Source organism: Polypterus senegalus, chromosome 13 (genome assembly GCF_016835505.1).
Source record: "Polypterus senegalus isolate Bchr_013 chromosome 13, ASM1683550v1, whole genome shotgun sequence".
In the NCBI taxonomy this organism is placed as follows: Eukaryota; Metazoa; Chordata; class Cladistia; order Polypteriformes; family Polypteridae; genus Polypterus; species Polypterus senegalus.
The window spans coordinates 80,890,446-80,913,275 of record NC_053166.1 but is presented as its reverse complement, the minus strand read 5'-3'; the positions used below and the strand labels follow the sequence as shown (position 1 = coordinate 80,913,275).

General features: G+C 37.2%; 1 protein-coding gene across 2 annotated transcripts; it reads right to left on the bottom strand.

The window, feature by feature from the left end:
• Positions 1-1,279: 1,279 nt before the first annotated feature.
• On the bottom strand, positions 1,280-22,796 carry LOC120542925. Of its 2 annotated transcripts, XM_039775660.1 has the most exons (3): positions 22,371-22,796; positions 2,839-2,918; positions 1,280-1,895 (listed from the first exon to the last, which is right to left on the bottom strand). In XM_039775660.1, the coding sequence occupies exons 1-3, from the start codon at positions 22,620-22,622 to the stop codon at positions 1,859-1,861; spliced, it is 369 nt and encodes a 122-aa protein (XP_039631594.1). In that variant the 5' UTR covers positions 22,623-22,796; the 3' UTR covers positions 1,280-1,858. The 2 variants fall into 2 exon arrangements, with proteins under 2 accessions (XP_039631594.1, XP_039631593.1); XM_039775659.1 differs by lacking the exon at positions 2,839-2,918.
• Between the last annotated feature and the right edge of the window lie 34 nt (positions 22,797-22,830).

Genomic DNA, 22,830 nt, shown 5'->3' with positions numbered 1-22,830 from the left:
CATGCCAAAGTGGTACTGCAAATTTATATTTTTATGACTTACATTTTTGTATACATCAGAATTGTGTGCTTATTCTTGCTTCTCTTGTGCTAGCCATCTTAGACATGTCATTACCACTAACAGTCAAAAGAGGTGGACTACTGGTACCTGTACCAGTTTGTGGAAAGCCATATTGGCTGCAGGTCTTTATTGCTGTAAATCTGTCACTGCACAATTTTCCCCATTATGGAGCTCTTTACAACTTGTTTTTAGAACCTTGTAACATGAGTTGTCCTGTTATCTCGTCTGGACATTTTTAAAAGCTGTCAAGGTTTCTGTTTTAATGGCCATGACCCAGTAGTTTTGGTCTGAAGAAGCTCTTTCACAATTTTGTTTTGATTATTAAAGGAAAACTCCACACAATAATGATATACGTCACTTACCCCATGTAGTTTGCAGTGACAGCACAGTAAACCTTTTTAATCTAATGTTTTCATTCAAAAAGGAGAGAAGATTTTTGATATAATAGAAGCTGATCGTGCCCAATTTTGTACAATGGTAAACAAAGTGAAAAATGTCTATGGAAAAAATAAAAACATAATTAGCATGTAATTATCCAGTTGTATGAACAAAGCATGCAGTTTTTTGTTAATATGCTGTATATTTAAATGGTTAATTCCAGAATAATGAATACACAAACAAAAAGCTGAAACCTTGTTTGAATGACATTTTAAATTGAAGGCACTCCTCTCCCGCTCATTCACTGGTTTTGTCTTCATTTTAAAATGGCAGTTCCATGGAGTTTTAGTTTCGTGTTTTATGTATGCTGATCATTCTGGAAGTAAGTATTTAATAATATTTTAGCAAAAAAAATTGCCTTTTGCATGTTTTGTGCATACAGCTGGATAAATGACATGGACTATGCAACACAATCAACAGGAGTTTTTTGTTTGTTTTTCTTCTTCCCCATGGATATTTTTCACATTATTTGCTATTGTACAGCACTGGTTACTATTGGCCTCTATATCAAAACTACTTCTCTCTATTCTGCAACAAAACACGAGATTCAAATTCTTTTTGGGCCACCACTACAAAGTACACAGTGTAAGTAACATCTATTGAAAAAAAATTGTGTAGTATTCTTTTAAACTCAACTTCGACAAGTCTTTTTTAACATGGATCAATTTGACCAGTGCCTTTGTGAATTCTGAAGAGCCGGATTAATCTCCACACACTCTATGAATGATTTAATTCCATTAACCTGTTAAGAGTTGAGTTGGATATGTTCTTTAGTCCAGTGCATATGCTGCTACAGCACATCATACATGATTTCACAGTCTGACTCCAAAGTCCTGAACCCCCAACACCACAGGCTACTTTGGAGTCCAAACCCTGCTTAAATCTTTGGTAGTTTATTCACTAAGACATCTCAATTGAAGCAATCCTTGGAATTTCAGTTTTTAACTACTCTTATTCACTAACCTAAAACACAGTTCTTTGCATATTTTTTTGAGTGCTAAGATACATTTTTCCTTTCTTCCATTGGTCTCTTCCAGTTCATAGTTTCTCCTTTTTTGTTCTTGCAGCTGGTGTCGCAGCTCACTGTTTTCATCGGACAGGCCCAACAGGCAGTACTCCGCAGTTTTGCAAATTTCTTCAAAATCTGATGTCTGCACATTTGTCTCCAACCTATATGGCAACATATCTGCCTCAATCATTTTTTCGTTTTCCAGCTTCGTCATCACATCATTTAACCGTTCAATCTCTGGATAAACTATGGTAAGCATTGATTTTGTGAGATTATTGTTTCTCTCGGAAATAACCATCTGTTCTTTTAATTGCTCCATGATACGTTCATTGATGTCTTCTAGTGACTGGATCATAGAACTGAATTTTTCCACTGGTGCTGGTAATGTCTTGAAAAGAAAAAAAAGGAAAACTTTTAAATTTGCAGTATCCAGAATGAAACTGATTAATTCCTATCATGTACATGTAATACAGCTTTGTGATGTGTTAACAAGAGAGGTCAAAATGGAAAGTTAGGCTTTTCAAAAAAAAAAAAAAGTTTCTAAAACATAGTTCATTAAATTAACTGCTTATAGTAGAAGATTACAAGTTGTCTGATTTATATCTTTAATAATGGACACAAGTAAATAAGGGTATAAGAACATATTTATAAAAGGACTGAGACAAACAGCCACTTAGAATCATTAAACATACTTTAACAGACAAGTCTTCAACTTCCACTTAGTACACAAACTGTGATAAATTGAAGAGAACAGGGAGGTAAAGTTGGCCTTCCATATAGTATTTGTTTGATATTTGGGTACCTCTAAATCCAAAGCAGCCTCAATCCAACTAATATGTAAAAATGTGGATTTACTCAGTGTTTGAGGTGAAATATCAGCATTTGTTTTCAAATAATGAAAACACATTTTAATATCAACACATCCAAAATATATTAAGTAAATTGTCTCCAGAGTCCTATACATAAAACCTCAGGCTGTATCTGTATTATCTGAAATGCACTGTGCCTTTCACAATACCTGTAATGTCTCTAAGGCAGTACAACCATTGGCTTGGCGCCAGAGGGACCAACAATGTCAAATTCAGTGTGGGTTTCATGCAAAATAGTAATAGAATCGGCTTTAATGTCACTTGAATTGTCCAAATTTTGGTTAAAAATCACACCACAAATATTAGCACTGCTACAGAGATTCTTAACATGACATGCTCAATATTTTAGTATTGTAATATTAATAATATCAGGGCTGAATGTAGTTTTGTACTGAATTTAGAATGTACAAACTGAAGCCAACAAACAAAGTGTAGAATCAGCAAAGGTCAGCTTTAAATCACCTGTCCCATTCGGCTGCATCCTTTGCTAGGTCCTGTGGATGCTTTCTTTGCTCCCAGCTTCCCTGGCCAAAGCTCCAGAACTAAACGAGAAGAAAGTTAATGTTCTGAAAAGGAAAAGGGGAATTTTCGAAGCATCACACTTCTCTTGGTATTGAAGACCTGAATAGTTTTTAAAATGTTCTGTGTGTACATTAATGTTTAACAATTCATTAGTGGCTTAATCATGTACCTCATGATAAAGTACAATTGTGCACTCCAAGAATTTTAAACATTTATATATATTCAAAAATTATAGTGTCACTTACTAGTTGGCAATCCTACTACAAACATAAGGGCACATATCATAAGGACTTTCCACAGTTTAGACAGTGTCCTGAATGCAAAATGTACTATAACTGAGCATTCCAAGTATTACTGCAGAGGCTGTTAAGATACTTGAAATTCACTGCACATCCTTCCAAAACAGACTGCCAAGTTTTTCTTGTTAGGTTCATTAAATATATTGGCATATTTTTGCCTGTGCTAATAATATTTCAACTTTAACTTTAGTCTAATATAAAGAATAACACAGTTTGACATATTGGAGAATACAGGCAATACTTTGTTTTTTTGGCATCAGAATAATATATAAAGTATTTGCAATTACTATATTAAGTCACATTTTGTTACTGGTTATATTTGACTGAAGTTGACATCATATTAGTATAATATTGTATCAAGGGGTCCCTGGCTATTTCCATCCCTGTTATCTTCCAAAGCCTCTTGTTTTATTGGAGGGTCACAGGGCCACGAGACTATAACCCAGCAGCATTTTTTACATAGGAAGAAACCAATACAGTGTCAGATCATCGTGTCAGTTTATAGCTGTAAATCAGCTTGGTTTAGGGTATGGTAAGAAACTGGAGTAAATGCTACACACATAGTGCCAGGGTAGGCATTTGAATCCAGGGTGCTGGAGCAATGAGGTAACAGCACTAGGCTTTGCTGAAAAATAACTTTTGACCAGCATTCTTTTAGCCATGTGTCAGCAACCAATTAGGCCCATTCTATTAGTAGTAATTTATTAAATTAAAATATTATTGTAAAAATCTCCAAATATACTTAAATACATACCTCCTTGAGTTAATTTAGTATAGTATACTGTAGTTCAGGGTTGCAGGCAGACCAAGCCTGTCCCAGCATCAGCACTGTGCTGTGCCTGAGGCTAGAAGCTACCTTGAACATTTCGACTGGGAGTACGCACACACACATACAGATGTCTTTAGGAATATGTGAGAAAAAATCTTTCAAGAATGGGTTTTCAATTTGTGTCCAGTGTTGCTAGGATATGTTCTACCCTCCTTAACTCTTCATGACATTGCATGGTTTTCATAATACTGGAGCAAAACAAGGTACATTTCAGCAAAGAACTGGACAAAATGTGGCAATGCAAGAGTAAAAATGTTTGACTTCATATTTACGCTATTCTGGACTAGATTTACTTTTTTATGCAGTTCCAGAGTTTACACTTAAAATATGATTTTCCGTTTATTACTAAAACATATTTTTTAGGAGGCAGAACATATCAAATCCTTATGCTCTTTGTGAAAATCAAACCTACTTTACCCTACTCGTGCATAAGATACCAATTTACATTATTAGTGTTCCTCATTAAAGTCGCTTCTTAGAATTGTCTTAGGAATTATTCTTTTTTTTTTTCAAAAAAGTGATGATCGTACAACCTTGCAGCAGCCCTTGGGATCTCAATATTAATGGTTATTTTTCCAGATATTCAGTTTACCATTTACAGCGTTAACTGTCCTCTTCTGATACTTCTGGGTCACATCAACAACAATCCATTTTTTCTTTTCTAACATGTAAGGTAACATACAAGTTTCAACTTGTTTTATGCACCATGTTATTAATCTCAAGCACAGTAGTCTGCAAGCTTGGCATCACCTTTCCTTGTCATATGAAGCAAATCAGCGTTTGAATGAATACTAGCTAATGACCTTCATTGCACCATTGAATGCTGACACTAAACACTGCCTCTGCACGTTACTGTGTCGATTGGTGCAGTGCCGGCAATCTCATCATTCTAACACTAAACATATACAAATCTGACCATTGAGATTGTGATGCTCACTTCTTTAGTTACTCCACACACCTCCCCTGTGTTTGTGTGTGGTTTCACCCAGGTGCTCTAGTTTACTTGCTTGATACCAAACAAAGATGTGAATGGCTGGTTTCTTTCTGCAGTCCAGTAATGCATATGTTGGGACATTTTCTTTGTTCCCAGGCAGATGCAAGAAAGCAATTTGGCCAGTTAAGCAATCAAGTTTTTTTTTTAATCCACCAGCTGCTCTCTGAAAGATTATTTACAAATTAAAGGTGCAAGGATAAATACTAAAATCTACAGCTTTGTTATATACAACATTTTACTGTAGTAAAAAAGTTACTTTTCAACATGGGCTGTTTGTTTGTTTTGCATAATTCAGGCAATAAAGAAATATTTTAAATGTCAGTTTAATCAAATCTACACACAGATACCCTGTACATGTGTCAATAAATTTGATCTACAGTTCACCTAAATATCACTTTTTTCTGATTATGTAAGCATTGCATTATTGCTCTAACTATAAATCATATAAACATTGGTCGAGTCTCATTAAAAGTAGCAGTATATAAGTTGTTAATGACTGATAGATTAACCTCATTAGTGTTACATTTTTTTCTCGAAAAAACATCTAAAAAGCATTGTATTTTTTGCCTTAAAAATTACATATTAAAGCTCATCTTTCTACTGTAAAAAGCACAAAACACTAAGTACAAAGTGTAGAAAGTATAATAATGATACAAATAATTAAATAAAAAATAATGCTAATACCATATATACTGTCAAAATGTATCATTTGTGTGGTATATCTTGAAGCATGATAAAATACACAATCCAGCATCATAGTTGGGACAACAGCAGTGTGATTCCTTCAGAATTTTCTTTCCAGACTGATCAGCTTTTAAACCGCACACTGCACATGTGCAATTGACATAAGTATCACTTTTAGATTCATCACAATCACTTTTGATTTCACTGCCTGAAAACAGATTCACTTCGTCATCACTGCTTGTATCACTGTCAAGAGCGTGCAACACCTAAACTGCTCAAAAATGTTTCTTACGAGACGCCATTATGAGGCTTGGACATATCTGTACTGTTGTCGCTTACACAAGACAAGCCTATATCATTTCCCAAGCAATGCTCAGCACAAACACTGTTGGCACTTTTATAGCCTGAGTGATCTAACGCTTACACGTCAAACGCTTATACAGTTTCCCGAGTGATGCTCATGACTAACATTTTTAGCAATGTTTTTACAGCTCGAGTCTAATGCTAAGGAGGTTAAAGTTTTAAGTGTTTGGAATTACCAAGATGCATGAAAACAATGCTACAGAGAGAAGGCCAAACAAGTTAAAACCATTTACTAAATGACAGATGTGGAGGTGGATGGCACAGGAATTGAAGAGTCACTACAACTGGCACTGTAAGCAGAACACGCACGAGACGCAAAAGAGACTGACTGTGGAAAGTAGAGGTCAAAGCAATGCAGATGATGAAAAGGCGCATCTTGCAAGAATGTATTATGTCACCCTAATGGCAACTCTGAGATAGTTCTGTGATTTTTGTTGTTTTGGGTTTTTTTTTTGAGAATGTTGAAAACAAGTCTGGTTCACGTTGTTTTAAAAAGGAAAACAAAAAAAACTAACATCTACCGCCTCTCATAAAATCGTCATGCATATTTTGTAATAAGGTAGGTGCCAGTGACAAAAATGGCACAAAAATTTTAAAAGTAACACTGTTATGATTAGTTTTATTTGAGTAGTGTCAATCTGTACATATTTGAATATATATTCAAGTTTTGCAAGTAAAACTTTGTTATATGACAGTAGACCAATGATTTTTATTAGTGATCTGTTACATCCTAAAATGAACATTTCAATTTTAACAGAAGTAAATTTATTCTGAGAAATAAACAATTCCTCATCAAGAAATTATTATTAAAAAAAAGACTATCCTATGAATATTAGCACCCCTGCATTTAATATTTTATACAGCGTCTCTTTGCCAATAAAATAGCATTGAGTTTTCTCCTTTAAAATCTTATAAGGTTGGAGAATATAGAGCAGGGAAACTGAGAACCGTACCTTTTTACAGAATATGTCCAGATCCTCCTCATTATTCTCTTGTGTACTCTTTACCTCACCCCATAGGTTTTCAATAGGGTTTAGGTCCAGGGACTGAGAATGCCATGGCAGAAGCTTAATTTTATGTTTCTTTAACCAGTTTTGTGCTGATTTTATCATACTGCATATTTTGAATCCACTGTTCTGCTGGAAGATCAGACCAGATTTAAATTTAAAATCTTCTGCTATTTCATGGAGTCCATAATGCCATGTCCTATAACTAGTGTCGCGGATGGGACTGGAGGAGGGCTTGCGCCTCCTCCAGACCACGAGAGGGTGACCGACCGGGTTGTCATCGCCAGGGGGGGGCGCCCCGATGCCTTGGGAGCCCTGGACCTCGGCACTTCCGCCACACCAGAAAGTGCTGGGGGGAAGAGGAGTAAGGATACCCGGAGGACTTCCGGCTACACAGCTGGTGCTTCTGCCACATGGGGGTGTGTGGCAGCGGAGGCTCCTCAGGAAAGCACCTGGAGCCCATCCGGAGGGGCATAAAAGGGGCCGCCTCCCTCTATTTGATGGCAAGAGTCGGGTGGAAGTGGACGGAGCTCGGAGGAGAGGAGTGGAGGCGGTCTGAAAACGGAAAAGGCATTGTGTTGGCCAGGACTTGAAGGGGAGATTGGTGCTGCGGCACTGGGTTTGTGCACTGTAAATAGATTGTAATTAAACGTGTGTGGAGAAACAACATGTCTGCCTGTCTGTGTCCGGGCTGTACCCCACACTAGGTTCCCAGGGCCTTTGGCGGAAAATCTGCTTCACAACATCACCGAACATCCACCATACTGACAGTGAGGATCAGGTTCTTTTTGATATAGTTGCCATTTTTTTGCCAAACCCACCTCCAGTGTTTCTTGACAAAAAGCTCAATTTTGTTTTGTCTGACCATAACATGTGGTCACAGTGAAAGTTCCAGTAGCATTTAGCACACTGCAGGAGCTTATGTTTGTGGTGGAATGACAGGCAAGGGTTTTTTGTAGCATGGCTTCCAAATCTCTTGGCATGGAGGTGGCTTCTGATGTTAGTTTTAGAGATATGGTGACACCAAGGTGCCTCTCTTACCAGCCTGCTAACTGTGTTTGGTAAAAGTTCCATTCAATACAACAAAAAATAAAGTTTGAATGTGTAGTGTAGATATGGGCATTTTCAGGCAAGTAGAAGTTTTTTATAGCCATTCCCTGACTTATGAAGGTCAACACACTTTTCTCTTATTTGGATTGTGTGTTCTTTTATCTGGGGCAGTGCAGTGGTAGTACTGCTGCCTTGCAGTACGGAGACCTGGGTTTGCCCTCCGGGTCCGCCCTGCGTGGAGTTTGCATGTTCTCCCCCTGTCTGCCTGGGTTTCCGCCCACAGTCCAAAGACATGCAGGTTAGGTACATTGGCGATCCTAAATTGTCCCTAGTGTGTGGTTAGTGTGTGTGCCCTGTGGTGGGCTGGCGCCCTGCCCGGGATTGCTTCCTGCCTTGTGCTCTGTGTTGGCTGGGATTTGCTCCAGCAGACCCCCATGAACCCTATGTTAGGATATAGCAGGTTGGATAATGGATGGATGGATGTTCTCTTATCTTTCACTCATTGATGAATGAATAAGGGCATTTGGCCTCTAGTCCACCTCATGTTTATACCCCAATGAAACAGGAATTCATGAATTACTGCTTGAAAGTTTCTACACACTCTGATCAACTTAAAGTGAGATATGCAAATAGAAAAATACTTTACATTTTTGAGTGGTGCCAATAATCATGGCTTGTGTATTTTTGTTAAATTTCTTGATGAGAAATTAATTTTTTCTCAAAATAAATTTACTTCAATTAAAGGTTGGATTTTTCTCATTTTTTTGGTGTGAGATTTGGGTAATTCACCAAAAAAAAATTTTTTTACTGCCCTTTTCATTCATCTTTGGGCTGCCATCAATTGTGAAGGAGACTGTATACGATATGTAATGAGGTTCTCTGTTTGTCAATTTAATTGTTTTGTTAAACTATTGACTGAATCACTCTGATGCCTTTTGCTTTGTTTTTAACAACCCTTTCCACTACAATCTACACCGGCATTCTGAGGAAGGTTTTTATTTGCTGGTGAAATCAGAAATTTTACTATAAATTGATCCTTATTCTGTTTTATTTACAGGGCTTACTGCAAATACTTGCAAGTCTGTTTGTTGTGCTCCTAGGAAATGCGTACTGTGGGAAAAATTTCTCAGCATTATAGATATGATGGGCAAGTGCATATGCTGATGACTTTGAAATCATGATGATTGTGGTGGGGGTTTTAAATTAATTGTCAGTCACTTTATAAAGTACACCTGTCCTTCCTGGATAATCAAACACATAGTGGCCACATCATACTTGCGAGCAAAAGCAGCTATGCAGGAATCAATATATTAGAATGTAATAACATTAGACAAATTTTGATGAGTGCAGACCTGGTTGCCAATCCTATTTACCTAATATTACCAAAATCACATTAAGTTCAGTGCCCAGGCATTTATTCTGTCTACATTTCTCTGCAATGACTGCTCTGATTCTAGATTATCTGCCATTACACCTAGCAAAACATAATTTGCATTCTTAAAATCATATACATTAGCATTCAAGAGTTTGGAATCACACAGGAAAGGAACTTTTATGTTTTGGATAGAAATTGATACAAAATTAAACAGCTTTCTCAAGAAACGCATCAGTCTATTCTTTTTCTCAAGAAACATATTGGCCAACTTCTTATCTAGAATTGAACTTTAGGAATACCAGGATTTTGTATCCCAAGAATGACAATTTGCTTTATTTAACAAAATACATGTTTCGGCTGGGGTAATACAATTACAAAGGTTTTGTTAATAACCACTTTGCATTTAAATATGACTGACTAAGGATAAGTCAATAGTGTTTACCAGTACTAATTGCTGCTGAAAATTATAAATTTGTTGTTTCAAGCATGGCCATTTACAACATCAGTAATGTTTTGAGTATACTTTTAAATAAACGTCATGGTACCTTTTGGATAAAATACAAATTTCTGTCAAAAACAAAATTTCTGGGTGATTGTAGACTTTTCAAATATGTATACTGTATAATGGCAAGAAAAAGTATGTGAGCACATCACCTTGTTACTTGTGCTGCTGATAACAGCACAGCAAATGACAGTGTAATTATAGAAGTGAAAGTCCACACAGGCTTAAACTTGCTACAGCTAAATTTCAATAATCATATGCAATTAAGTAGGGTTTAACCTACATGCCCAGAAACGGCTAGTGTGTTTTGTTTCAGTGATTTAATTTATATAAGCATGTGTCTATTGCAGAAATGCAAGTTTTTATAATAACCATGTAATAGTGGCATTTCCTAAGCATAACAGAGCAGACCTCCTAAGAAGATGGCCAAGCTGAAGCATGCCTGCAAGGAAGAAGGCTTCAAAATTCCTACTAAACGTTGTGTAGGTCTGATCTGCAGCTTCCAGAAGTGCTTGTCAGAGACGTTAATGCTGCCAGTGGAGGTGTGACCAGCTATTTAAATCTAAGGGTCCATTTACTTTTTCCACATCAAGCTTTTGTAATGAGTGCTTGATGGTGTGTTCAATAAAGACATGGAAGTTTGTATTTGTTTGTGTGGTTTTCATTGGTCTGAAAATGCACCTGAATGACTAGGAAAAAACAAAATTTCAACAAATTAATACAGAAAAACCAGGTAATTCCAAAGAGTTTACATACATTTTTTTGCCACCGGAAAATTAGCAGTGAATCCTGAGGGACACCACTTTTAACATCACTTAATTCTAGAAAGGTTCCTTTTACCAGAACTGTCAGTTATTGACGATTGAGCACATTTTTTACTTATCTAGATGCTGCAATTTGAATTACCACTTAGTAAGTTGTGCAGTTTAGAAGAAAGGTTCAATTTATGAGTGGCTTTGAATGTAGCATTTTTGGGCATACCAGCATAAATCTAAAAGTAACTGAAATACTCCCCAGTTTTTCACACCTGGTATTGTTATTGCCATCATGCCTAGTGGCATCACCAACGGTAGTGCTAAAGTAGAAAAAACTTGGTTTATACAGAATAATAGAAGTATCATGGTTAACTAAGAACTAAGTCCACAAATACTGGTTGGACTGAAAATTCTTGGTTTTGAATCCAGGTTCCTGTCAGGTGCAGTACCTGAATATAGGGAAAAACCTGAAAGGTGGGCAAAAATGGAGACCTGTGGTGACAATGTACTAGATGATACAAATCTGTTTATGTCAGTAGTGCACCCAAGAAAATAATACTGAAGACCATCTCACCACAGCTATTGGAGTTCAATCAAATTGAGATCTGTGGGATGAGATGGCACATGCTAACTGGAGTATAGTTCTATTACCACCTAACCTGCAAAAACACCAAAGTTATTGTGGACATCACTATGTCATTCTTCACACTCATTGCCGAGTCGCTATCTTAGCAATTTAGGTTATTCTGAAGACAGAGGAAGAACACATTTGGTTGGTGTGCCTAATGAAATAGCCATTCATTGTACAAAAATGTTATTTGAATAGTACTGCTGTAACTTGAGTTAAACTTGCATTTTAATTTCAATGACACTTGATCTCTCTTCTTCATCTGCAATGCAAATACAGTGGCTTGCAAAAGTATTCGGCCCCCTTGAACTTTTCCACATTTTGTCACATTACAGCCACAAACATGAATCAATTTTATTGGAATTCCACGTGAAAGACCAATACAAAGTGGTGTACACGTGAGAACTGGAACGAAAATCATACATGATTCCAAACATTTTTTACAAATAACTGAAAAGTGGGGTGTGCGTAATTATTCAGCCCCCTGAGTCAATACTTTGTAGAACCACCTTTTGCTGCAATTACAGCTGCCAGTCTTTTAGGGTATGTCTCTACCAGCTTTGCACATCTAGAGACTGAAATCCTTGCCCATTCTTCTTTGCAAAACAGCTCCAGCTCAGTCAGATTAGATGGACAGCGTTTGTGAACAGCAGTTTTCAGATCTTGCCACAGATTCTCGATTGGATTTAGATCTGGACTTTGACTGGGCCATTCTAACACATGGATATGTTTTGTTTTAAACCATTCCATTGCTGCCCTTGCTTTATGTTTAGGGTCGTTGTCCTGCTGGAAGGTGAACCTCCGCCCCAGTCTCAAGTCTTTTGCAGACTCCAAGAGGTTTTCTTCCAAGATTGCCCTGTATTTGGCTCCATCCATCTTCTCATCAACTCTGACCAGCTTCCCTGTCTCTGCTGAAGAGAAGCACCCCCAGAGCATGATGCTGCCACCACCATATTTGACAGTGGGGATAGTGTGTTCAGAGTGATGTGCAGTGTTAGTTTTCCGCCACACATAGCGTTTTTGCATTTTGGCCAAAAAGTTCCATTTTGGTCTCATCTGACCAGAGCACCTTCTTCCACATCTTTGTTGTGTCCCCCACATGGCTTGTGGCAAACTGCAAACGGGACTTCTTATGGTTTTCTGTTAACAATGGCTTTCTTCTTGCCACTCTTCCATAAAGGCCAACTTTGTGCAGTGCACGACTAATAGTTGTCCTATGGACAGATTCCCCCACCTGAGCTGTAGATCTCTGCAGCTCGTCCAGAGTCATCATGGGCCTCTTGGCTACATTTCTGATCAGCGCTATCCTTGTTCGGCCTGTGAGTTTAGGTGGACGGCCTTGTCTTGGTAGGTTTACAGTTGTGCCATACTCCCACTTCTGAATGATCGCTTGAACATTGCTCTGTGGGATGTTCAAGGCTTTGGAAATCTTTTTGTAGACTAAGCCTGCTTTAAATTTCTCAATAACTTTATCCCTGACCTGTCTGGTGTGTTCTTTGGACTTCATGGTGTTGTTGCTCCCAATATTCTCTTAGACAACCTCTGAGGCCGTCACAGAGAAGCTGTATTTGTACTGACATTAGATTACACACAGGTGCACTCTATTTAGTCATTAGCACTCATCAGGCAATGTCTATGGGCAACTGACTGCACTCAGACCAAATGGGGCTGAATAATTACGCACACCCCACTTTGCAGTTATTTATTTGTAAAAAATGTTTGGAATCATGTATGATTTTCGTTCCACTTTTTACGTGTACACCACTTTGTATTGGTCTTTCACGTGAAATTCCAATAAAATTGATTCATGTTTGTGGCTGTAATGTGACAAAATGTGGAAAAGTTCAAGGGGGCCGAATACTTTTGCAAGCCTCTATATTCTGCCCTGTTACAAGTGTGGAAATGAAGGAATTGTGGAACCTGCATGCAGTTTAAAAAAAGGAAAGGTACGTGAGAAAGATAAGAGATTTGTGCTCAGTTTTTATTCTCAGACCAGCATAACGTCAATGCTCCTTAGCCACAAGAAACAAGGTGACTCTCTACCATAAAGCACTGAACCCCCATCCCCCTGTTTTAAAAAGCAAGAAGTTAACAGAGTAGAGTTAAATACACAAAAGATATTTAAAACCTGTTGCATGTCTACATGCAGAGTAATCTGGCCCGTATAAATGAATTTAAACACTATGTGGAGAAGTCTCAAAGTGAAATTCAGTGAATACTGATACTGAACAAATAACGAAAAATAATTAACAATACATTTTCCAATCATATTTTGTTTTTACTCAACAGTAAAACAAGGAATTGAAGATTGAAATATAAACTTTTCTTGATTTTAAGTAGTACTATAATACATGGGTGACTGACAAAATAAAGAAAGTATAATTAAAGGAGTGACTATAATTTAATGAAAGAAGGTGCTTCAACACAGGAGTGGCTATTGAAATAGTCAAAATTACCATGTTGGGTTGGATCAGAGATCTTGAGGACTTTGTGGGAGGGCTCATTTTTTAGGGACATTTGGGGGGAGCAACAGTGACAAAGTGCACTTGGCGAGCCCCTGTGATACTGTCAGAGAAGTTAAACAGAAGGATATCAACTAGGCATGACTGTTTATGAAAGAGCAAACTCCTGGATTGTATTTTCCATTTTTAGATTTGGAAAGCAATGAAAACAGACAAACATCTTATTTCATTTGACAGAAAATATCAGTCTTAAGTAGGAGCAGGGAATGTGAATGTTCATTAAGAGTAGTGAACTGGGAACTTCAAGAGACAAGTACACTAGAATCAGGTGCAGTGCCTAAGCCATTTGCTACACTTTAAAGTACACTTTTGCCAATAAATAGTCTCCACAGGTGACACAAATAACAAAACCAATGATCTACTGGGCAATTGAAAAAACAATCATACTGTCAAGTGAGTCTGCCTTTATTATGCTGTAAAAGCAGACTAGTACATGTGTGGTACACACCAAAATAAACCTACATGCACAAGTGGTTCACTTCCCACTGACAGCTCTGGTTGTCTGTTATGCAGTGCATTTTTACTGGCATGTTTTGGGTTAACTAATTTCTACAGCGTGCAAGGTAAATAATAATAAATGTGAAGCATCTCAGGCTGTTCATGATGGTAGTTGAATTGTTACAGGGGTTATTCCCCAATCCACTGTCCACAAGAGGAGTATGACAATGACTTAAATCATACACCATGGCTATACTGGGCATCATCTCTCAACCAGCTTAATTACTTCTGGGAAAACAATGGAGTAGGTCCATTAAAGTTATTTTAATTGCCATTTTTAATATAAGAAATTATTCTCTAATACAAGTTTCACACTTTTTTGTAGCATTAATAGTAAAAAGTACAGTAAAATTCTTACCTGCGTGTTCAACCATACATGCAAGTTGCAGTACTAGAACATGTCAGCTTACATGTATTCTGTTTATTTTGTAAATTACCTGTACATTTTTTTAAGATGGTCTTAAACTTAAAATATTTGTCTGAAGATTTATAATAAATAATATATATATACGGTAGTAGTTGTCCCAAAAACTGTCATAATAGCCTGAGGGACTCAGCAACCCTAAACTGTACTAAGTGGGTTTGACAGTGTATCATGAATTTATATGTACTGTGTTAGTGCCTCAGTAAAGTTAGTAATATTCCAAAAAAGAGGGTGTAGATAATGCAAATATTCTACTAGTAAACTGTTAGCTAGGAGAGGAATCTAACAAGTAAACAATATCATCAAGATCTGGAGACCCCAAAAACGAGGCCGGGTGGATCAAAGCAGTTAACAGTAGAAGAGGGAACGTGGAGGGTGGGAACTTGCACATAGGAGGTAGATCAACAAGTGAGCAACATATTAGTGTAGTAACCCGGGTTGGATGGGGCTGGGTATCAAAAAGAGTTCACTGAACTGAGGAGGATACCCAAAAAAAGGGCATAGACCGTTTTAAAACAGTGGAATATCCATCAAGTAGTTGCCCAACTATCATTTAAATAATCTAGTACAGACATTCATAAATGTCAAAATACAATGCAGGGTTGGATTTCAATGTGTGATAGACATGGGAATTACACCAGCATAATAATGATTTGGGAGGGAGGGGGTTATAATTTTGAGTGGGTTTTGGCATAGGGTTAATGAGGAATGATATCATCATGGACTACCATGTGTACATTCTAAATGTATTACGATATTTTCTCTCCAGTACATGAAAACAACACTAAAAATCAATACTAAAAATAAAAATTCTAAACATTATTATATGTACTATTAATTTAGTGAATTCCAAGATAATTCAAGAGATGTTAATTAAAGCAAACTGTTCTGTGTTTGTAACAACATGCTTTTAACAATCAGGTTTGTCAGAGAATCCCTCTGTTAAGTTTGTAACATTTGATAATGTAGGATTATATTAGCAGATTAAAACACTTGTTTAAAAAGTAATATTTAACAGATGAGTCAAATTAATTCACAGAATCCTTGTGCTTTAATTTTCCAAATGTGACACTTTTTTTTTCTAGACTTGAATGTCCAATGTGAAATCAAGCTTATTAGTTTATCATTAATACAGTACATTTTTTCTGGACTCCTGTAAAGTGCCCTTGTTGTGCTGTTTTCAGTGTAGCTTACCGTATTTAACAGATCAGACTGTTACTGCTTAGCCTGTGTACTAGTCCAGAATTACAATATTAATTGTACTTACATTACATTCACCAGCATACCTTTCAAATACGTGACACGTGTGCATTTGCCACATTTTAGAGGTTATACTAACGAACATTAGTTTAGCTTCAAAAAACAAATGACACAAATTTAGCATTTGCAGATTTACTTTGCAGCTGTGAAGTATTGTTATTTTGTCTGTCCTGCTAACTGGGATAATGGCAGTGCTGTGTGCTCAAGTAAATGGAGAAGCTCATGTCATTCATTGCCAGTGTTGGCAATCTATATTATTATTATTTAGCATACACCTTTATCCAAGGTGACTTGCAAAGCAATTTGTAATATATACAGAATGAAGGTGTAAGCATCAAAGCAGCACAAAACAAGATTAAAATGCAAGCACAATGAAGTAAAACTGCTACACTATTATACCTAAAACAGACTAAGACAAAAAAATCAGTATCCTAAACCCTTTGCCAGTACAACAGCAGCTATCGTATGCAAAAGAAGCTAAGCAGATTCAAAGTATTTAAGGAAAAGGTGTGTTTTTAAAAGACTCCTAAACACAAGTGGGTGCATTTATCAATTGACAGATGAAGATTATTTCACAGCTTTGGAGCAATAACTGAGAAATGGTGCCCAGGCTTGGCACATCTGGCAAGAGGAATGGCCAGCAAGAGGCAGAAAAGAGATTTCTTTAAGAGACATATGGAGAGACCAAGGGTTGGAGAATTTGAGGAGCAGAACTGGAACTTTGAACTGGAGAGTGGAGAGCCTGAAGCAGAGTAGTAGTAGGAGTGAGACAAGAAACCAAGAACACCAGTTTAGAAGCTGCATTCAGGAGGATCTGGAGAGGTTGGATAGCAGTTGATGAAGAGAGTTCCTGAACAAGGCAATATGTAGCAAAATTACTGAGGAAGGGAGCCAGTTCCTTTGAATATAAACGGGCAGAACTGGGTCATTGAAGGCATCTCTCTATTATAATAAAAAAAAATATCTTGAGAGACAAGATGTAACTTTCTTAGAGAGACACTTTCACGTCCCACGAGACAAGACTGTGTGTCGAGAGATTTAGCCATGCCGGAAGTAAAAGACAAAGAGTAGATGACAAAGTAGAACATCTTAAAGAATTCAAAAACGTTGGCGAGATACACATGCAGAGCAGGTTAGTGATAATGGAAGTACGTAAATTCGAAAGTCTCAAAAAAATGATAGTAAAGATCGTCTTAGAGCAAACAAACGGAAATTATTACTCGGTGAAATAACGGAACAGCAAAAAGATACTGAATATATTGTTTGGATTTAAACGTTAAGCCGGAGACTTGTAGATCATCTAATTCGTGTTGCCATCAGAGAAAAGTAGTGTTTCTTCCCAATGAAGAGGTGTATCTGCAAGAATTAAAAGATTTGTTGTTTGGTGAAAGTGAAATCCCGTGAGAGAAAATTTCAAGCCCCGCGAGACAAGACTTTATGCAAAGAGATTTGGAAAAGTCCTGCCCACATCTAAAACATTTACAACCACGTACACAGTTCAATCATTTCTCATTTGTGCGAATGCTATTTTCAGGCACAGTTCGTGTAGAGAGAAAGAAATTATATTTACTCACGGGCAGTTATACATTGCGTTGTCACGATGTAATTATAAACATGGAATCAAAATTCACTGTGATATTGACGAAAAGGTAAAAGCGAAAAGATATTGAATATATGGACATAGGTGATAAGACAGAAGTATGTAGATATTGTTTGGCTTTAAACTTTAAGTCTGAGAGTTGTAGATTGTCTAATTCGTGTTTCCATCAGGGAAAAAAATAGCGTTTCTTCCCAATGAGGAGGCCTATCCACGAGAAAAGATTTGTTGTTTGGTGAAGGTGAAATCCACATACACGAGTGGCGCCAGCAGGGGGGTTGGCGAACGAGGTATAGATGTTTGATGCATGAAAGCATAGAGTCCAGAACCACACAAAAGTTCCTGACCGTGATTGATGGTGAAAACGTGACATCTTCAAGGTCAATACATAGAGATAAATCAGTGGACAGAGAATTAGAGGGAAATTACAAGATACTGACTTTGAAAGGTAAAGTTTAATGTCATGATTATTCATCCATGATTAGATGGCAGCAAGACAAATGGAGATCTGGGCTGAAACCTGTGGCTTGAAGGAGGAAATTGGAGAATCTTTTGTTATTCCAATCTTCTGTTATTTTGACTGACACTTTGGTCTGTTTGTCAGGGAATTGTGAGAGTAAATGGGGAATAGCAAGATGGGCATCAAGTAGCTGGAAGACAGCATTTCACAGGTGAGCCCCACTACACTGAGTGAAAAGTAGAGGACAAGCTTAGGTTGCAAAAAAACATTCACTGCTTATTACTACTAATCACAATGCCAGAAGATGGAGATATGGGAATCTGCTACAAACCACTATGTCATGCATTTGAAGGATATATTTTGGCAACATTTTAAAATATTGTTGGAGTGGTTTAATTTACATTGGCTTAGTAGGATCGATGAAACTATTTTTTAAATCAATGCTGATACAAGTGTTTTATGTGTCGCTATTTCCGATACCTATATGGAGTACTTTTTAATGAGTACTAGTGGGCTTCGCTTGCCAACCCCCATGTTTGGTTTTCCGGATACACACTTTTAAGATTTATTTTTTCTTTGAATTGTTGCTATTTCATTAGTTTCACTTTTATTTCAGAACTTCTGTAAAAACTGTATTTGGAATCTCTCGAATCCCAATATGCTGAATCTTTTAAATGAGGTCAGTCAGACATTTGTTTAATGACTTTGTACCATAATTCAGGATAGGTTTCTCTGTTTGGAATTTCAGCACAGACAAAACAATCTACATCATCAGCAGTTAATAATTTATTTTTCAAAGTAACCAATAAATGCATGTGAGGTAAACCACGTTTTTGAAATTCTCTGACTTAAACTTCAACACAATATTTACATACTTCTGACATATCACCTATGTCCATTTATTTGATCTCTATTCACCTTTTCGTTATTTCTCCGAGTAATAATTTCTCTTTTTTTGCGCTTATGCAATGTTTACTTTCTTTGTTTTGACAATGTCTTTTTTCTGCTTTCATATTCTGTATCTTGCTCTGCATGTGTTTTGTGCCTATGTTTTTTTTGAGTCTTTTGAATTCCAATTTTCATTATCTCTAACCTGCTCTGCATGTGTTTGGCCCCCTTGTTTTTTAATCTCTTTATGACGTTTTACTTTGTTTTCTACTCTGTCTTTTATTTCTGACCTTGCTTTGTCCTGCTTTTTTTTTTTTTTTTGCAGTGACACCTGGACAATGGCGATTATTTTCCATTTTTCGAGTAATAATTTCCATTTGTTTGTGTTACTGCAATCTTTACTTTCTTTTTTGTATACTTTCTCATTTTCCTACTTTCATATTCTTTAACTTTCTCCACATGTGTATCACACCTTTTTTTTTTTTGAGCCTTTCGAATTCCACTGCTTTCATAATCTCTAACCTGCTCTGCATGTGTATAGCACCAATGTTTGTGAACATCTTTATGAAGTTCTACTTTGTCTTTTACTCTCTGACTTTTAATTCTGAGCCTGATTGGACGTGCTTTTTTCAATTCCACCTGTTCCAGGCTGATACTTTCCTTATTTTCTGAATTTGCACCTAGATTATTCTTTCTTTTTTGCTCATTTTTCTCTCCAATGCTTTTGAGTCTGTTTTCTCTGCACTGCTTTCTTTTTCGCTTAGTCGTCAATGTTTCATTTATAATGCATTGTCCTTATACGCTTTATATGCGCTGAGAACCCTGGATCTGTGTGTGTAGCCTTTACACAACTGAGTGTTTTGCTGCCCGTGGTCTTATTTGATATTGGTTGTAAGTAGGGCGTGTCTTGTAAGAATCTCATGTTCTACGTCATCGCGAGACGGTCCTGGGTCAATCTCTTGGCACAAAGTCTTATGTTTAAGGTCCCCACGAGATGCTCCGTGGCCAATCTCTTTCGTCTCGCGGGTCTTTAAAGTGTCTTCCGTGATATTAACGTGAAGATCACATCTCGTCTCCCGTCATTCTACCCCAGGATTTTTTTTTTTATAATTGAGAGATAGGAATTAGTTTTCAAATGATGATAGTGTTCTGAAAAGGCCATTATAAATTGGTATAGGTCAGTCTCTATTTAAATTAATATCCCAACACAGGATCAAGGTCGACATAACATTTATTACAAAATAAATATTAAATGACTAAACATACAAAGATAATATGAACGTTTGCATTTTCAGAAAGATTTGTTTAGTACATGTTAAACAGGTAACCATTTTACAAAAATATATAACTGATCCCCTTAAAACAAACTTTTTTATAAAACAAACCTGTTTTCTCACATTTACATTTCTGTTCTGTTTTTCTGTTTTTTCAAGAAAGACCTTAGTTTCGCATTTACTTAAGTTTCAGATTTGTATTTAGAAAAAGTAACCTGCTGACATTTGCATGTTTAATCCTATTTCACTTTTGTAGGCACAAGGCAGGAACGATCACTGGACATGGCACCAGCCCAATGCAGAGAGAACATACACATATCAGGGGGCTACTTATCATTGTCAATTCACCTGCATGTCTTTGGACTGAGGAAGGAAACAAGTACAATTTTAACAATACATAATTGTGTATAAATATATTTTAATACACAGGCAGTTATTAATACTATTAAGGCCACTAAAGTTGCTAAAATAATATTTTTACTTGCATTTACTTGGGCACTTAGTTTAAGATAAAGGTTTCATCTTCAAAATTAGACAACATATTCTGCATAGTGTTGAAACAATTGAACATGCTTATTTGTGAATAATTGGTTTATAATGTCCATTTTAATTATAAGAAAGAATGTACTTTCCTTCAAACTAAAACCATGGATTGAATCTATGCCAAATGACCTTCACTTTGATGCTTTACACTAATATACCTGCTCTATTATGCCAACAACTGACAAAATGATAAACTAAACTAAAAGGTTGCCATTAAACCTCAGTCTAAACATTGGCAGTGGAACAACCTGCATAATGTCTTGTGTCTCTTTGAAAACCCTCCCTGCCCTGCAATTTTTTGTTTGGCACTGGGTGCAGCTACATCATTCAGGTGTGTCTTTTTAATGTTTTCCACGACTTTCTGTTATCAGGATCTGTGCTTTTAAATGTTCAAGTGGGTTGCTCATATTGCCACTGTTCTGAACCTTCGTCTTACAAATACTGCACCAGGCTGTTTTTTTTTTTTTCATCTGTAAAACGTAGCACCGCACACTTTCAGTTGTTGAATGTATGAGAGGCTATTGGTTTATTTTTTTGTGTGTGTCACAATACACCTGTTCATTCCAGAATGGAAAATGAGGCGGTACAATTTATGTCTTTACGGAAACCTTACTACCATACCTTACAGAAACCCTCTCCCATTCTCTATTTTTTAAATGGTACTTACTACCAACTAAGTACAGTTTGATAACACTAAAGTATTGATTACTGTGGTATCAATCTGCCCATCCCTATCCTAGCACTACTTACTTCTTTTTGAGTGAATTGCTGCGTTCTTCTGGATAAGGGTTAACAAAGCTGGTCATTAAGGGAATTTTATGCATTTTCTTGGTACTGAAGAAGAACAGATAAGCTAGCTAGAGCTGTTTTCTCTACTTTTGGTCCTGGAGGGCTTCTGTGGTTGCAGGGTTTCACTCTTTTTCTTAATTAGTTACCAGCTTTTGCTGCTAATTAACTCTTTTGCCTTCCTTTTAATTTTTCCAGTTTCGATTTAGGACTCAGATCCCTTAGTTGTTTCTTTTTTTCCTTAATTAGCAGCCAAACAATGAGATAAAACAAGACAACACATGGCCAGCTAACCTGTGCCCATCTTACAATATCTGAAAACAAAGAAAGGTGATGGTCACAGTAATGTTGATCTGCTCACGTTCAACCATTTTGGAAATGTCTGATGTGGCAGAATGAGAGCACCAACAAGCCATTGAATTCAAGAATGGGAATGAAGAAACTGGTGGGGATTTGACGCCCAGAATTCGCAGGTCATCTGGTGGCTCACTAAATTCATATCCCATTTCTGTTTGGGTGTCGTTTAAGGATAAAAATAAGGCAACTTATAGGGCGAAATGTTTGTTTTTTTTAATCAATGAAAATAAGAAAAAAAAAAGGTTAAGTAGCAGCAAAAACTGGTCACTAATTAAGAAAAGGCTTTCAATGAAATCGTGTAGCCACAGTAGCGCTCCCAGACCGGAGTTGGAGACCCTGAGCTAGAGTGTTCTGTTGTCAAAGTTCCATCGCCTTACCTTAGCTCTGGATCTTGCGCTCGTTGGTTTCGGCGACCTTCTCCCCGCAGACACCCGACGAGCCGCCTTTCTTCGGGAGCGACAGGTGTACAGCAGGGCGGCGAAGCTGCAGAAGAAGAGACACAGTGCTCCGAGAACCACACAGGCTCCGTATTCCAGCGATGAGGGGGGCAGAGGAACGCCGTGGAAGAGGCTCTTACACTGGAAATAAAAAGAGGTGACATGCAACAAGAGACTGAACAGACCAGCCATCCTCTTACGGCGGCTCTGGTGGAAATGACGACAATAAAGTAGCCTGAAAATTGTTTAGTACTGTAGAGGCCGAATTATCGCGGGAGGTAGTTTAGAGCAAAACACAAAACAAAAACGTTAATGGCAAACCAAACCATCGGCAGGCGCCGGTTATTGTTCTTATCTGTTAGTTTATACATTTTTGTCTGACTCAACAAAAAAAATTTTT

Coding starts and splice junctions, on each gene's coding strand:
- LOC120542925 (XM_039775659.1), bottom strand. CDS start 22,622: ATGGCTGGTCTGTTCAGTCTCTTGTTGCATGTCACCTCTTTTTATTTC. Junction 1,896..22,370: donor GCGCAAGATCCAGAGCTAAG/GTAAGGCGATGG, acceptor TTTCTTTTCAAG/ACATTACCAGCACCAGTGGA.